Source organism: Engystomops pustulosus, chromosome 2, assembly GCF_040894005.1.
Source record: "Engystomops pustulosus chromosome 2, aEngPut4.maternal, whole genome shotgun sequence".
In the NCBI taxonomy this organism is placed as follows: domain Eukaryota; kingdom Metazoa; phylum Chordata; class Amphibia; order Anura; family Leptodactylidae; genus Engystomops; species Engystomops pustulosus.
The window spans coordinates 221,026,147-221,044,555 of NC_092412.1; the positions used below are offsets into that span (position 1 = coordinate 221,026,147).

The window sequence follows — 18,409 nt, forward strand, 5'->3', positions numbered from 1 at the left end:
GTTTTTTAAATACCAAGCAGTCCGGACATTTTACAGGGCTGGGGTTGAGAGGCAGGGGAACTGTAGCAGAATGATTACAAATCAGTGCTCCAGAAGTTTTAACTATGCATTATATTTTATTTGTGAAATGTTTTATATACTTACTGTGACATCACACCAGAATTCGGCAACCTCTCCAATTCTCATTGAAGCGAGCAGAGTTTCCCACACCTCCAGCTTGAACATGTTGCCAATAATAATTTCCATTGGCACGCCGACCTTTTTGCTGTCATCAATAACTGTTCTATCACTATCACATTTTAAAGTCTGAAAGTGGAACGTCACCTAGTAAAACAAGAATAAAACCATGTTAACATCAACTGGATACACAAACCAAGTGTACAAGCTGCAATGAGCCACAAATTAGCACAAGGTGGACAAATTTACCTGCTTTGCGCTACAGAAAACTGGCGCACAAGACATGCAAAAAGTCACAGTTTCTTGTACAAGTATAGAATATAGTGACTTTTTTGAGATTTGGCGCACACTCACCACTTTGGTACTCTTGCTCCCAATTGGGGATGAAGGCGAGCTGGAGAAGGGGGACCTCAGCCCAGACAGATTTATTATCACTTGCAGCAGAACATTGGTATAAGTTACACTTAAATTCGATACTAATCCCCGGCAGGCACAAGGTGAGATGGCTGAGATGAAATTAGCATTGTCTCTGCCACACTTGTTCTATACTGTTTCTGGTAAACCCATAGAGGTGAACAGTAGTTTCTGTAACTCAGCATGACAGATGAATTCAAATATGGGAAAACCTGAGACCAGGTTCTAGAGTGTTTTACACTAACAGGCCTGATCAATAAAAGTGGTGCAGGGTCCACCTGCGGCATATACCGGCAAGTTCCACACTACTGGTTTTTTCCAAGTGAGTAGAAATAGAAAGGCTGTGTTTGGCGCCCTTCCACCCTAACTTCTACTTATGGTACTCCCACCACATGCACCTCTACTGTGTCCCATCTCCTTCACGTTAAAGATATGGAGAACATGTTCAGCTAAGATTGCCCTGATAACACAGTGCTTACCCATGAAGACCTTTCTACATACTCCATCTACACTCACCGGCCACTTTATTAGGTACACCATGCTAGTAACGGGTTGGACCCCCTTTTGCCTTCAGAACTGCCTCAATTCTTCGTGGCATAGATTCAACAAGGTGCTGGATTTTGGTCCATATTGACATGATGGCATCAAACAGTTACCGCAGATTTGTCGGCTGCACATCCATGATGCGAATCTCCCGTTCCACCACATCCCAAAGATGCTCTATTGGATTGAGATCTGGTGACTGTGGAGGCCATTTGAGTACAGTGAACTCATTGTTATGTTCAAGAAACCAGTCTGAGATGATTCCAGCTTTGGTGGTTTGCAGCCAGATCTTGTGCAGTGAGCTCTGCAGATTTTTGTGGCAGATAACTTTTAAAAAAGCATTAGCAAAGCGAGTGTGTGAGCTTGGCGGCGAGTGTGCATTGATCTGAAGTGTGTGCAGTGTCTTAAGTGTGACTTACGTTTAAGGGACTTAAGTTTGAGGGGCTTTAGCAGGTAACTGCTGTGTTTTGTGTTACTCTGACTGTAGATTCTTCTTTCTGTGCATATTTCTATTGTAATCCCCATTAGAATAATGGACTCCATAAGTGGCATTGCTACACGGTGTACATCCTGTGCCATGTATGCTTTCCTTGAACAGCCATTCGAGGGGGAATACTTCTGTGTGGGGTGTGTGAAAATTGCTCATCTGGAAGCCCAGATTCTGGATCTAAATGAGCAAGTTTCAAGGCTACGGGCAATTGATAATATGGAACGAAGTTTGCTGCTCCTGGAGCACAAACTCTCTGGGGAAGATGGTTGTGGGGAGGGAAGTATGGAGGTGCAGAGTGAGGGGGCAGCTAGTTGGGTAACATGTAGAAGGCGGGGTAGAGGGAAGAGTTGTAGAGAGTCTAGTCCTGATCTGGTGCACCCCAATAAGTTTGCCAGGCTGGCGGATGAGGGGGATATCAGCTCTGGGGTAGCAATGCTGCAGAAAGATGTGGCCGCTAGCAACCAGGGGAATGTGTGCTCCAGTAAGAAGGGTAATGGGAGCACAGGCAAGGTCAGACAGGTGCTGGTAGTGGGAGATTCGATTATTAGGGGAACACACAGGGCAATCTGTCACAAAGACCGTGCATACCGAACAGTGTGTTGTTTGCCGGGTGCTCGGGTTCGGCATGTTGCGGATGGGGTTGACGGATTACTGGGAGGGGCTGGTGAGGAACCAGCGGTCATGGTCCACATTGGCACTAATGACAGAGTAACAGGTAGGTGGAAGGTCCTTAAAAATGATTTCAGAGATTTAGGCCATAAGCTCAGGGCAAGGACCTCAAAGGTAATTTTCTCCGAAATACTGCCTGTACCACGTGCCACACCAGAAAGGCAGCGGGAGATCAAGGAGGTAAATAAGTGGCTCAAAAGTTGGTGTAGGAAGGAGGGGTTTGGGTTCATGGAGAACTGGGCTGACTTTTCTGTGGGCTACAGGCTCTACAGTAGGGATGGGCTGCACCTCAATGGGGAGGGGGCTGCTGTTTTAGGGGAAAAAATGGCTAGAAGGTTGGAGGAGTGTTTAAACTAGAGACCTGGGGGGAGGGCAACTACACTTGTGCAGGGCAAATAGACGGTGTACATAGAGAGCTGGGAAGAGCCATAGTCCATGGGGGAGGAAGGGGGGCTGGAATGAGATTGGGGAATAAGGACAAAAGGAATACGGACAGGGAAAACCATATAAAGTGTATGTACACAAATGCCAGAAGCCTCACAAACAAAATGGAGGAACTGGAACTCTTGATGTTGGAACGGAAATATGATATAGTGGGTATCAGCGAGACATGGCTGGACAGCAGCTATGACTGGGCTGTTACTATAGATGGTTATAGTCTTTTTAGAAAGGATCGTATAAATAAAAAAGGGGGAGGGGTTTGTTTATATGTGAATTCTTGCCTCAAGCCCGTCTTGCGAGATGACATCAGTAACGCAAATGTGGAGTCCCTATGGGTGGAGATAAGAGGAGGGAAAAATAAAAATAAAATATTACTAGGGGTTTGTTATAAGGCTCCAAATATAATGGAGGCAGCAGAGGAAATGCTGATAAGTGAAATGGATGCGGCTTCAAAGCATGGTGAAGTACTTATCATGGGAGACTTCAATTACCCAGATATCGACTGGGGGGCAGAAACCTGCAGGTCCTTCAAAGGCAGCAGGTTCTTGTCAACAACAAAAGACAATTACCTGTCGCAACTAGTCCTGGAGCCAACAAGAGGGGGGGCACTGCTGGACCTTATCCTTACTAACAGACCTGATAGGGTATCAAAACTACAGGTTGGGGGGAACCTGGGGAATAGTGATCATAATATCATTGATTTTGTATTACGCTTTACTAAGAGCGTTAGTGAAGGGGCAACCAACACTCTAAACTTCAGGAGGGCAAATTTTCATCAACTAAGGGAAGACCTTAAAGGCATAGACTGGGATAATGCTCTCAAAGACAAAAGCCCCCCCCAAAAATGGGACTTTTTCTCATATATTCTGAAAAAGTCCTGTGAGAAACACATACCTTATGGGAAAAAGCATAAAAGGAACAAGAAAAAGCCTATGTGGCTAACTAGTCTTGTAAGGAAAGCAATAAGCGAGAAAGATAAAGCGTTTAAGGTGCTAAAACGTGAAGGTAGCGATGAGGCATTACAGGATTATAGAGAGAAAAATAAATCCTGTAAAATACAGATAAAGGCCGCAAAAATAGAGACTGAAAGAAATATTGCCAGGGAGAGCAAAAATAATCCCAAATTATTTTTCAAGTATATAAATGATAAGAAACTAAAAACAGAGAGCGTGGGTCCCCTTAGAAATAACATGGGGGTCATGGTGGAAGGAGATGAGGAAAGGGCCAATCTACTGAATGTCGCCTTCTCAACTGTCTTTACCCAGGAAAATCCCCTGGTGGAAGACACAATGAGGAATAATGTAAATTCTTTTTATAATGTCAACAGTTTAACCCAGGAAGAGGTACGGCGGCGCCTCGCAACCACTAAGATAGATAAATCACCTGGGCCAGATGGCATACACCCCCGGGTTCTGCATGAATTACGTACGGTGATAGACAGACCGTTATTTTTAATATTTGAAGATTCACTGAGGACTGGTTATGTTCCACAGGAATGGCGCATAGCAAATGTGGTACCAATATACAAAAAAGGATCAAATAGCGATCCTGGAAACTACAGACCCGTAAGTCTAACTGCTGTGGTGGGGAAAATATTTGAGGGGTTTATTAGAGATGCTATCCTGGAGTATCTCACTGTGCACAACCTTATAACCCAGCGTCAGCATGGGTTTATGAGAGATCGGTCCTGTCAGACTAATCTGATTGGTTTCTACGAGGAGGTAAGTTCAAGACTGGATCTGGGGGACGCTGTGGATGTTGTATATCTGGACTTTTCAAAGGCATTTGACACCGTGCCACATAAAAGGTTGGTATATAAAATGAGACTGCTGGGAATAGGAGAAAATCTGTGTATCTGGGTAAGTAATTGGCTTAGTGATAGAAAACAGAGGGTGGTCATTAATGGCACATTCTCAGATTGGGTTGATGTTACCAGTGGAGTGCCACAGGGGTCAGTATTGGGGCCACTTCTTTTTAATATTTTTATTAATGACCTTGTAGTGGGTTTACACAGTCAAGTTTCAATATTTGCAGATGATACTAAGCTGTGTAAAGTAATAAATACTGAGGTCGATAGTTTAGCATTACAGAGGGATTTGTGGAAGCTTGAGGGATGGGCAGAGAAATGGTTGATGAGGTTTAATGTAGATAAATGTAAAGTTATGCACTTGGGCCATGGAAACAAAAAGTATAATTATGTTCTAAATGGTCAATTACTTAGTAAAACTGAAGCTGAAAAGGACTTGGGCGTATTGGTGGATGGTAAACTTAATTTTAGTGACCGGAGCCAGGCGGCTGCTGCTAAAGCAAATAAAATAATGGGATGTATCAAGAGAGGAATAGATTCTCATGATAAAGACATAGTTCTGCCCTTATACAAATCCCTGGTCAGACCACACATGGAATATTGTGTACAGTTTTGGGCACCAGTATATAAAAAGGATATAGTAGAGCTGGAACGGGTGCAGAGGAGAGCAACCAGGATTATTAGGGGAATGGGGGGACTAGAATACAATGACAGATTACAAAATTTGGGATTATTCAGTTTAGAAAAAAGACGACTGAGGGGAGACCTCATTACAATGTACAAATACCTGAACGGACAGTACAAGGATCTCTCCAAAGATCTTTTTATACCTAGGCCTGTGACCAGGACAAGGGGGCATCCTCTACGCCTAGAGGAGAGGCGATTCTACCATCACCATAGACAAAGGTTCTTTACTGTAAGAGCAGTGAGACTGTGGAACTCTCTGCCGCAGGAGGTTGTTATGGCCGACTCTATGTACATGTTCAAGAGAGGCCTGGATGACTTTCTGGAGAGAAAAAATATCACGGGTTATGGGGATAAAACATTTATTTAATTCTTGAAGGTTGGACTTGATGGACTTGTGTCTTTTTCCAGCCTTATATACTATGATACTATGATACTATGACATGGCGCATTATCCTGCTGAAAGTAGCCATCAGATGTTACCGGGTACATTGTGGTCATAAAGGGATGGACATGGTCAGCAACAATACTCAGGTAGGCTGTGGCATTGCAACGATGCTCAATTGGTACCAAGGGGCCCAAAGTGTGCCAAGAAAATATTCCCCACACCATGACACCACCACCACCAGCCTGAAACGTTGATACAAGGCAGAATGGATCCATGCTTTCATGTTGTTGACGCCAAATACTGACCCTACCATCCGAATGTCGCAGCAGAAATCGAGACTCATCAGACCAGGCAACGTTTTTCCAATCTTCTACTGTCCAATTTCGATGAGCTTGTGCAAATTGTAGCCTCAGTTTCCTGTTCTTAGCTGAAAGGAGTGGCACCCGGTGTGGTCTTCTGCTGCTGTAGCCCATCTGCCTCAAAGTTCGACGTACTGTGCGTTCAGAAATGCTCTTCTGCCAACCTTGGTTGTAACAGGTGGCGATTTGAGTCACTGTTGCCTTTCTATCAGCTCGAACCAGTCTGCCCATTCTCCTCTGACCTCTGGCATCAACAAGGCATTTCCGCCCACAGAACTGCCGCTCACTGGATGTCTTTTCTTTTTCGGACCATTCTCTGTAAACCCTTGAGATGGTTGTGCATGAAAATCCCAGTAGATCAGCAGTTTCTGAAATACTCCTTAGACCAGCCCTTCTGGCACCAATAACCATGCCACGTCCAAAGGTACTCAAATCCCCTTTCTTCCCCATACTGATGTTCGGTTTAAACTGCAGGAGATTGTCTTGACCATGTCTACATGCCTAAATGCACTGAGTTGCCGCCATGTGATTGGCTGATTAGAAATTAAGTGTTAATGAGCAGTTGGACAGGTGTACCTAATAAAGTGGCCGGTGAGTGTATGTAACACATATGGTCAGGGACCGATATCAAACCATGGCATGGTAAAGGATTGTTTATGTTTGCAGATATTGTAGACTACAGGGTTAGAAAAATACTTCCTTTTGGCACCCTACAAGAAAAATTTGTCCTTCGGCATTCCTCTTATTTCCATTACACGCGCATTCGACATGTACTCCAATCACTTAACAACTTTGAAGAGTCTCTAAAGCTATTAAGTTTGTATAGATATGTAAGGTCCTTGCTCACACCTCAGGTCTCATTTCTGACATTTACCTGATGTTTCTGCACCCTGACCCTGATGCACTTGTTCCACATTCCTTTAAGGAGAAATGCGATGACATGGCAACAGATTTGGCGTATAGCGGCCAAAACCTCCCTGTGTACTACACAGAAAAATCAATAGAAGCTGATGATTCACTGGTATCACACACCCTGCCTATTGGACAGATTATTTCCTCATGCACCCGATAAGTGTTGGCGCTGAATTTCAGTGGGGGGTTCCTTTCACCACATATTCTGGGCATGTTCCCGGATACAATGCAATTGGCAGGAGGTACGTGCCCTTCTCTGCCCAGAAATTACGGTGGATATCCTGCTCTCTCTGGGCAAGAAAGCCACCAAGCTAAGGGTACATTCACACAGCGGTATGCCCGCCGTGCGGGCATACCGCCGTGTGCTGGAGAGGAGGAGGAGGCAGCCCCTCCTCCCTCCATAGAGAATAGCGGCGCACGGCCGCACACACGCCAAAAGATAGAGCATGCTCTATCTTTTTGCGGTGTGCGGGCTGGATCGGTGCCACACATGTGTGGCACCGCATCTGCGCCGCGCCGCTATTGCCGTCTATGGGGACGTACATGCGGCCGCAAATTTGCGGCCGCATGTACGTCCCCGCAGACGGCCATGTGAATGTGCCCTAAGCCTATACAATCTTACTGCAGGGTGTTTAATATCACAATTCTGGAAGAGAATGCACTCCCCCCCCCATCTCACCTAGAACTCCTAACAAGAACCCGAGAAGTCTGAAGTATTGAATCTTTAACTGCCTCCTTAAATAATCAAGTTTCTTGGAGGGTGTGTGGCAGTAACAGGAAATTTGCCTGATCACATAGCTGTTAATATTGCATTCACATAAAGGATGCATTAATGCAATGTTAATGCAAGTGTTAACACATTCATTTGTTAACACTATGTTAACACGTGTGTTAGCACATGCTTTTGTAAACACAATGTAAACAGCTATGTAATCATTCATATGTCCTCTTCTCATCTGTTCTGAGTAATGTGCTAGGCTTAATATATAGCTTCAATATTTAGCCAAAATAAAGTTTATAAGACGAGTAGTTGAAAAAATGAATGCATATAAGTCCTTATAGAAACAGAAGGGATGCAGTTTGTCTGTACAAATGTCTACACAATGGAAAAACCAGACTATGATATCAATTGTGATCATGCGGTGATTTACTGAGCTCATAAGTGCGTGTGGCATCTGTGCGATTACACAATTGCAGAGCTGTAATCTCCGGATCTTGTATACACCACATAGAGCTATTACTCTTAAACTAGCAGAAAATCATTTTATATTTCTTATCTCTGTTTTAGTTGGGAACATTCTCCCTGATTATTTCGATTGTTCTTTTCTGATACTGTTAGGCCATTATTTTAGAGGGTCTTGAAAATCATTAGCGACCTCATCAAGGCGTCTCCTATAGTGTCTTATGAATAATGGACTATTCATGGACAATTCTCCAAATCTTTTATCCTCCAAAAATCTATTTTGTTTACAACAAAGAAAAGGGAATTATCATACAGATAAAAAGGGGACAAAGAGCATATGTCACAGTTAATAAATTACACAAATATAAAATATATAACAAATGTATAAAAGTAAATCTACCATCAAAATCAGGCATGATAAATCAAGGACACTTACTCATAGATCCAGGCAGCCTATGAAGCTATAACACGAATGGGCTCAATAATGCCCCAGAGCCATTCTGGCTCATTAACATAATTTTCAACGTTGATTTTAGAATGAAGGAGGCCATGGATACCAAATACAAGATGGTTATCACAGTCACAGTGCCTTGATCTATGTATAAGTTTGCCTGGTTCATCATGCCTGATTTTGATGGTACATTTCCTTTGAATCCATATAGAATATTATTCAGTGACTTCTGCACACAAGGTCCTTTATATATTTTGATCAAAGTCTATAAGACTACTAACCACTTCACTGTGACCTCATACAAGGGTTTAACTAGAAGAGGCAGACTTCTAAATGGGGTCCCCCTACTTCCCCCTCCCCCCGAAAATATGCATATTTGTATACTCACACATTTATACACTATTACACACAAATATTTATAGACTTACACAGATCTGTCCCAGTAGCTTCTGACCACCGGTGTACTGAGGAAGATGTGCAGTGTTATACACAAACTTTGCTGTACAATGTGCAGCATAATATGTATATAACGGTGCACATTCTTTAGTGTGTCAGGCTGGATGCCAGGGCCCCCTGACACTGTGGGCCCCATAGTAGCTGCTATGGCTACTACCACTGTAGTTACGCCCCTGACCTCATTTTACACTAAATTGAGGTGGTCACTAGTACAAACTAGACATGAAGTAGTTAATTCATATAAATGTGAACCTTGTTTTCAGTTTTATGAATATAAAATGGATCACTGTATAACATGTGCATGTTTTTTCATTACAAGAGTTTCCAAAACACGTAGCTAAAAATAATTTTTTTGTCAGTGGTGGATTTCGTATCTCTAGGCCCTCATGCTAATTATTCCTTATAAATAGCTCCCTGTCCTGCCATACCTGTATTGGAATACTGAGGTCTTTAGTGTGGCCCCTCTTGATATCTGGGGCCAAGCAATTGCATGGTTGCATTGTGGTCCAGGTTTCTGCGCCAGGGAAATTTAGAGTGACCCTGTCTCCACTGAAATTGATAGTCTCTTTACATAATGCATGGATCGGTTGGCTATTGGAAAAGAGAAATACTCTTTGTAGCCTGCTACTACATTTCTATAGATGCAAGTATTGGGTCACTCTTCCATTTCCGTTTGTAAAAATCGATTTCCTAAAACGGACAATGATTGGAGCCCTTTTATGAGACAAATAAGATATTTGTTGAAAAGTCAATTGTGGGTACCACGCTGTATAAGGCCATGTTGGGAGATCATTGGTGGCTTATTCGTCCACAAGCAACAGCCACCAAAGGCCAACCAAAAAGAAAATTGCCATGTCTGAATAGCTTAAGTTTGGTAGAGGGGGGTTGTACAAGACCGTTATTGAAACCATATTTCCAATTTTTTTTCATGCGTTATTGTGACTGTGCCAAGGACAAGTAGGAGCAATGGGTAGAAAAATGAGGGAAGGAAATATAAATCCAGGTTTGGTTAATTTCCCCTTTAAAATTGTTAGTGCAAGTGATACAATTTTATAAACACAGCAAGATTAATTACTCCATGTAGCAATGTGCTGCCACCCAGGGCCTATATAACACTGGCAATGAAATACAATTAAAAATGGATGGGATCAGGGGACTTATTTCATTTCTGTTGTAGCCTAATTAACTGAGGAAATACGCTGACATAGTTCTTCTACAAGTTATTTAGATCAAGAAAAACATATTTGAGCATAAATCCTCAGAGGGTGTTTGTATAAAACTATTTTGTCGCAACCTGAATGACAATTACATTTATTTCTCCTTTACAGCAATTTTTGGTATTTTATCACAAGCCAAGCTGTTCCCTTCTTATTTCTATTACACATGCAGAAATATTGGGCACCACAATTCACCCCACTAAGCTAATTGTCCCTAAAATTCCAGAAATCTTCCTTGGAATAAATTTCACATCATCATAGTGTGGCAGCTTTTCTGCTAAACAATGTTCCAATACCATCTATATGTATGGAAGCTACTAACCTTTCATTGATTATTACATGGACAGGTATATATTTACTGCCTGAAAAAGGCTTAAAGGGAACCTGTCATCAGGAGCCATTTTTTGTCTTCCCCATAGAGAATAGTGTACACATTGCCAAAGAATTGTTGTACTAAAACAATAAAGAAAAAAGATAAATTACCTATCTGTATGCAGAGTAGTTTCCCTAGTCCCATGGGAGGGGCCAGTGAGGAGTGGAGTAGACATGTATAACGTCCTGATGGGGGAAATAACAAGGGGGGGGGGAGATATGGGGGACATGGAAGGTTTTTTTCTATTTGGAATCGATACATGACAGAGCACTTTTCTGAAGGTTGGGGGAAACCGCTCCTCACTGACCACTCCCATGGGACTAGGGACACAGCTCTGCATAGAAATTCTGCCTGAAAAGAAGAACACTTAAAACTACAATTTAATGAAAACCTTTAAAATTGGGCCACTCTTCAGCCACTGAACTATCAATTTAATTCAGGCTTTCAACACTGTGGGGATAGTGACACAGGGTATGGATGTGTCCACAGTCTCACTCTCTTAGTATCTCCTCCTCCACTGCTGAACTAAGCTGTAGCTATGTTCTCATAGCTGTTGTGTACTCCTTTTCAATTGTGGATCACAGAGTTCTGCCGAATACAGATTTTTACATGAATGCTGCAGATAGTAGCGATCAGCTATCCTAGTCTCTCTATGTATCCCATTTCTGCAGCCCCAGTCAGAGGGTGCTGTGTCATCAGAGGCAAAGGGTTAATTCCAGGTATACATAGTGTATACACAATTTATATTGGTGCAGCCGCCGGCATAGTCTCAGCAATACTGGGCCCAATATAAATTGTGTGGTGTGCAGCCGCAACACTATGTATACCTGGAATTAACCCTTTGCCTCTGATGACACAGCACCCACTGACTGGGGCTGGAGAAACGCGTCAGGCATGGGATACATAGAGAGACTAGGATAGCTGATCGCTACTATCTGCAGCATTCATGTAAAAATCAGTATTCGGCAGAACTCTGTGATCCACAATTGGATAGGAGTACACAACAGCTATGAGAACATAGCTACAGCTTAGTTCAGCAGTGGAGGAGGAGATACTAAGAGAGTGAGACCTGAAAGCCTGAATAAAATTGATAGTTCAGTGGCTGAAGAGTGGCCCAATTTTAAAGGTTTTCATTAAATTGTAATTTTAAGTGTTCTTCTTTTCAGGCAGAATTTCTAATCTCTTGGGCAATGCTTACACTATTCTCTATGGGGACATGGGGGATCTAGAAAAAGAGCTCCTGATGACAGGTTCTCTTTAATGGACAGTGAACGAAGCACACTGATCATGAGAATTGGCCCTTGTCAATCACAATACCAGATCCACCATTCTCATTAAAGGGGCAGATGTAGCATGTATCCTGGTGATCCAGCCAATACTATAGGAGCTATATAAATTACTTGGCTCTGGCACACCCACTGACAATGAATGAGAGTGCTAGAGATAGCCTAGAGATGTGCTCTGTCATCGTCGGACCCCTATCTTTGGACAATCCCTCTCAGCATTCTCATGATGTCTTATTTAAAGGGGCTATGGTTCCCAGCCTCAGCACAACACCTCACAATGGGTATTGACTGTGCTTGGCACTACATTTAGCTCTGTCCTAGTCACCTGACTAAAATGTAGTACCAAATACAGCCACTATAATAGATGTGGCAATATGTCTGGTAGACAAGATCACCTAGAGTCTAAAAGGAAAATTGGCCCCTTTGCTGAACTAATACTGATTTGATCCCTTTTTGAATAAGATCATCGCCGGTGAAGTTCCCTAAACAGATCTGTGTGACCCATTCCATAGTGTGACCCATAGTTCATAGTTCTTACTTCAATACCAAAAAAACAGGCATTATTGTAATCTTAATTATAAAAACTAGTAAATAGCTACATTGCACTTATTCAATTGTGAAGCCTTTCCCTCACTCCCTCCACGGGATAGAGCCTAACTTGCTGATCAGCGGGGGTCTCAGTGATATGATCCCCACAGATCAATAGAACGATGGGGTCTGATGTACCTCAGTCTTACCCCTCATCGTTTCTCAAGATGAACGGTACAGCAGGACGTGCATGTCTGGGCTACCCCATTCATCTTTGGGAGCAACGAGGTACACCGGACCCCCCCGTTCTAGTAATCTGTGAGGGTCTCATCACTGAGACCTTCACAATCAGCAAGTTAGACCCTATCTTGTGGATAAGGCCGAACTTGTTTTGTGGGAAAACCCCTTGTAAAGAGTATTTAGATGCCACAAATACATTGACTAATAACACTATGCAGTCTATGACCTTTCTTCCAACCAGCCTGCAGGATCACAGATATATAGGCAGCTCAGATCTGCATACACATAGTTGCTGATGCTATTAGTGCAGGTCCTTGTCTCCCAAAATCCCATCATTTTTGTGACAGGGGTTTTCTGCAAATACTTAACGATATTTACAAATTTCCTAGACCATAAATTCAATCAATAAGAGTATTAATCACAGCTGTCATTATATGTGTCACCATCTGCTATGGTGTAATCTGACAGTCCTAAGTGATAAAGCCACTGAAATCCCAGGTTACACACGAGCAGCAAAAGATCATGCGGTGCAGGCACTTCTGGCTTCGTAAGTGATGGATTATATTATATGGATATTACAAGCGTCTATCCGGGTGTTTGTGATATAGACCTACAGTATTTTATACGCATGGATGGTTAGTTTATAAGAAAGGTACATTAACCCAGTAATAAGTAGATAAGGATCCAAGATAAAGAAAAAAAATCTCATTTACATTATCTATCTACAAAAAGAAAGTTCTTTGGAAGCACAGTACATTAAATTTGTGGGTGCACGCTTACAAGGGCCAGGCAGAGGTCCTCCCAAAATAGTAAAAATAATGGTTTTAATCCAAGCTCATTGCGAGGTTTGGCTCATGGAGAGCCCTTCTCAAGCTTGTAAAACCTTGAAAAAGCCTCTCCATGAGCCGAAAAGTCACATTAAACATGCATTAAAACCATTATTTTTTCACTGGATCTACTGGAGTGCTGTTATCTATCTATCTCATATCTATCTATCTATCATATTCAAAAAACGGGCAGCACTCCCAATTGTGGAAAAATGTGATTCTTTTATTCCATGGTGAGCAACAACAGCAACGTTTCGGCTCTAAAGAGCCTTTAGAGCCGAAACTTTGCTGTTGTTGCTCACCATGGAATAAAAGAATCACATTTTTCCACAATTGGGAGTGCTGCCCGTTTTTGAATATCATTATTGGAGGATCGGAGGCCTGATATCTATCTATCTATCCATCTATCTATCTATCACATATCTATCTATCTATAATCTATCTCCTTTCTATCTATCTATCTATCTATCTATCTATCTCCTATCAATCTATCTTTTATTTATACAGTTGGTACATAAACTATTCAGACCCCTTTACATATTTCACACTTTGTTTCATTGCAACTGATTAGTAAGCCATCTTGACTGGAAAAAACTGAAATGTAGATATTTTTGCACATTTATAAACAAGAAAAACTGAAATATCACATGGTCTTAAAGGGGTATTCCAGGAATCAGCATAATGCATATGCAAATGCATACTCAAAATATAAGCTAATGTGTAATTAGTTGTTATTTAAAATTTTGCTCCCCTTAGCAGAAAAATGCTGGTGACATAGACTGTAATGAAGAATTAAAATGCTACTGGCCCTTTAATCAGTCCGTCGATTTCCTCCGCGCGGTCCGTCGCAGAACAGAAGATGGCCGCTGGTCACATGTCCACATCACATGTCCTGCACCTGCCTGGGCAGGTCATGTGATCACCACTATGTTTGGCTGTAGTCGGTTGCTTGCAGTGCATCCAGTATGATCAGTGTTGTGGTGATGGCAGTTACACATCATTACTATGGTAACAGAGCAAGAAAACCTGTTACATCATCACTGGGAGCAGAGCATAAGAGGGAGGAGGAGCTACTGAGAACTAAAGCATCATGGAACTTGTATTTTCCAGTGGCGGCCATCTTAGTGATAACTCCACCTACTTTAGAGAGGACATAAAATGTTGTGAATCATAAAATCAAACAATTTATGCTCCGTTTTGTGACTAATGACATTGAGTACTGTTGTATTCATTTATTTATATCATCATGGGTTTTTGTGTCAGACATTCATATTCCCGGAATACCCCTTTAAGTATTCTGCCCCTTTGCTCAGTATTGAGAAGAAGCTTTGGAGCTAGTACAACCATGAGTCTTTTTGGAAATGATGCAACAATTTTTTCACACCTCGATTTGGGGATTCTCTGCCTTGTCCTTGCAGATCCTCTCCAGTTCCCTCAGGTAGGATGTTGAAGAACTGTTCTAGTAGCCCATGGCAACCAATTAGCGTTCAGCTTCATTTTACCACAGCTGTTTATGAAATGAAAGCTAAACTCTGATTGGTTGCTATGGGTAACTAGAAAAGATCAGCTCTCCCCTAAATTGTCTTGTTGGAAGATGAACTTTCCGCCCAGTCTGAGGTCCAGAGCACTCTGGAAGAGGTTTTCATCCAGGATATCTCTGTACTTGGCCACATTCATCTTTCCTTCACATTCCATCTTCCTGCCGCCATAGCATGATGCTGCCACCACCATGTCTCACAGTTGGGATTGTATTTGGCAGGTGATGAGCAGGGCCTGGTTTTCTCCACACAAACCACTTAACACCAAAAAGTTCAATCTTCATCTCATGAAACAGAGAATCTTATTTTTCATAGTCCAGGAATCCTTCAACATGGCAGGTGTCCAGATTGCAAAAGATCCCTGTGGCCGAATTGTCTCTAAAGGCTTCAGCTGATTTTCCCTCCAATTTTCAAACAGGAGACAAAGAGTCATAAAAACTCTAAAACCAATACGTTGATTAGGGACAGTTATGGAGCTATGGTCCATCTCAGCCCAAAGGTTTGGTATCAATGCGATCCAGGGATTCACTCAGATCCAATGATACCAGAACCATCCCCTTCTTCAGGGTTTGGGACGTAATACCAGGTAGGATGGACCCATGAAGTGTGTAGTGCTACCGTGATACGTGTAGTGCTACCTTTGTATTTTGTACTTTACTTAACTGTGTATATCTCTATTGTATATATTGTTTTGTCTAGTGTGCCCTTATCTCGATACCGAACCCAATTGTCCATGTTTTTCGGTCATATACATGCTACAGGGTTAGTTCCTCACCCTATATAATCCCTTTACAGACTGGGCTTATATTAAAGGAGAACTGGTGGCGGCTCAGGGTTGATAAGATTCTGTTTCACTGAGGCTGGTGAAAGGGATCTTATAGCCATTCAGGGTTGTGATATATTGTTGTGCAATATCCGAAAGTTGTGTGGACAACTTTAAATCACTTCCTGCGCCTCTCAGAACCCGTGCATCCTGGGAGTGTCTATAAAAGGATAACTAAGGGACCTTGTGTACCCTTCAGGGGTCCGAAATGTCACGGTTTCCTATACATTGGGCTTCCATACATCTTGAGGAAAGGCTTCCGTTGGCACACTCTGCATAGTTTTGCTGAACATCCGGTCAAGGAAGAGTAGTGTTTGTCTCAAACTTCTTCCATTTAAGGATTATGAAGGCTGCTGTGCTCCTAGGAACCTTGAGTGCTGCGGATAGTCTCTTTTAACCTTGGCAGGTGAGCTCCACGGCAGTTCCTAAGACCTCATGATTCTCATGGGCTTGAAATGCCATGAGAGCTGTGAGGTCTTATATAGAAAGGTGTGTGCCTTTCCTAGTCAAGTCCAGTCAGTTTAATTAAACACAGCTGGACTCCAATGAAAGAGAAGAACCATCTCAAGAAGGAAATGGACAGAATGTGAGTTAAGTAAAGGGTCTGAATACTTATGACCATGTGATATTTGAGTTTTTCTTGTTTAATAAATTAGAAAAAATATCTACATTTGTTTTTTTTCTGTCAAAATGGGTTGCAGAGTGTACATTAATGAGCAAAAAAACTACTTTTTTTATCCTACCAATTGGTTGCAATGATACAAAGAGTGAAGCATTTAAAGGGGTCCAGGATATCCAGGCTATCTCTGTATTTTGCCGCATTCATCTTTCCTTTGACACAAAGTAAAACATTTATAGGGTCTGAATACTTTCTGTACGTACTGCATATTGTATTTATCCATATTTCCCTCTTTTATCTATATAAAGAATACATCCCTTAATTATCTATAAACAGATATATCAACTATATATCAATATATCTATCAATCTATCTGTCCAGTCTTATCTTTATACAGTATCTATCTATAAATTCCTCTATTATCTATATACAGAATTGTATCTATCATCTATTTTCAATATGAATTAAAATGTTCCACTACTATCTATAAACAATATCTATTTATGCCATATTCATGTATAGCATCATGTTCTGTGACAATAATACAGCTGTACATACAGATTCCCAGGAGGGGACACATAAAGGTTGTTAGTGTGTTGTCTTCTGTGATAATCTTCCCACTGCCCTTTTACAGTACATACAATAGTAACACAGCAGATTAACGATGACTCCTATGGTCAGTAAATTTACAAAACAACAAGACAAACCTTGGATCCGGTGATAAATTTAGGCAGGTCTCCTGTGCCCCCATGATAAATTCTCTTCTTTACACCTTCTATGTTCAAACCTATTGCTTCCTCCATTGCACCTGCTATCTGTGGATGAAAATGGATTCAGACTGCGAGATTAACCTTTATATAGAGATAAGGAAGGATCTACGAAACTGCCTTCAAGGCATATGACCTGAGGATTGAGCGGTCTTAGCACAGATTGCCTGACTTAGTGAGGGAAGCTGGTGTTCTTATATAAGCAATATTTCAAAATGTCTTTCTGGAGCATAGGGAAATATTTCCTTTGTAGGTAGGTTTTCCTGTCTTGTCCGAATATAATCCTCACAAAATAACAAAATGAAAATTTCCTGGATGTATTTTTTCTTGTAATGGAGAATGCAACATATGAGAGGGTCAATCTTACTCTGACTTATTGGGCCAAGCTTAGAGGTATAGAACCCCATGTAGCAACAATTAATGGGCTTGTACAACAAAAGACAGAATAGGGCAGTGATGGCGGACCTTTTAGAGACCGAGTGCCCAAACTACAACCAAACCCACTTGCTTAAATGCAAAGTGCTGCCAAGGAGTAACATGTTGCTACCTGTCTTGTCATGGCTTTTAATTGTATCAGCGTCCTGAGGACACCAATACAGTTGAAAGAAAGAGGAGAAATTCAGATTACTTTATATACTCGTGTATAAGCCGAGTTTTTCAGCACAAAAAATGTGCTGAAAATCCTCACCTCCGCTTATAAACGAGTCAATACAGCACTTAAAAAAAAAAAAAAAAAAAAAACTTTTATACTCAACCTCTGGCGGCCCCGATGCGCAGCGCGGCTCCCCGATGTCAGCCTGGCTCCTCTTCTGGCTTCCACGCCCGTCTTCTTTCTTCGGTAACAGCCTGCAGGGCGCGGCTATGTCTCCTCTTGTCCGGCAGGCGCATACTATGATGCGGACGCTGCTGACGTCATAATATGCGCCGGCTGGAAGAAAACCTAGGCCAACTTTAGGCTACTCTTACTGATAAATAGAAAGTAGGATTGCTCCCAGCCATGACTAAGGATATACTCTCTGTCCGTAGGTGGGAATATCTGATGGTGCTATATAAATAAAGATTATTATATCTGTTTAATGCTACCTGCTCACTTTTTGAAGTTTTGAGGAAAAGGAAATCTAAAATCCAAATCCATCCTGATAAACCAGGGACATTACTCATAGATCCCGACACTGTGCCTGATCTTCTTATATTTGTTATCCATGGCCTATTTCTTT

The 18,409-nt window shown here is 41.9% G+C and overlaps 1 protein-coding gene across 1 annotated transcript in view; it reads right to left on the reverse strand.

Annotated features, from left to right (window-relative positions):
• Nucleotides 1-17,287, reverse strand: part of AIPL1 (AIP like 1 HSP90 co-chaperone) — a 57,541-nt gene extending 40,254 nt beyond the window's left edge. The window contains exons 1-2 of the mRNA XM_072138213.1: nt 17,133-17,287; nt 145-324 (exon numbers count right to left, since the gene is read on the reverse strand). Of these exons, the coding sequence (XP_071994314.1) occupies nt 145-324; nt 17,133-17,228 (276 nt within the window). The 5' untranslated portion in view covers nt 17,229-17,287. The remainder of the gene's footprint in view (nt 1-144; nt 325-17,132) is intronic.
• Nucleotides 17,288-18,409: the final 1,122 nt, after the last annotated feature.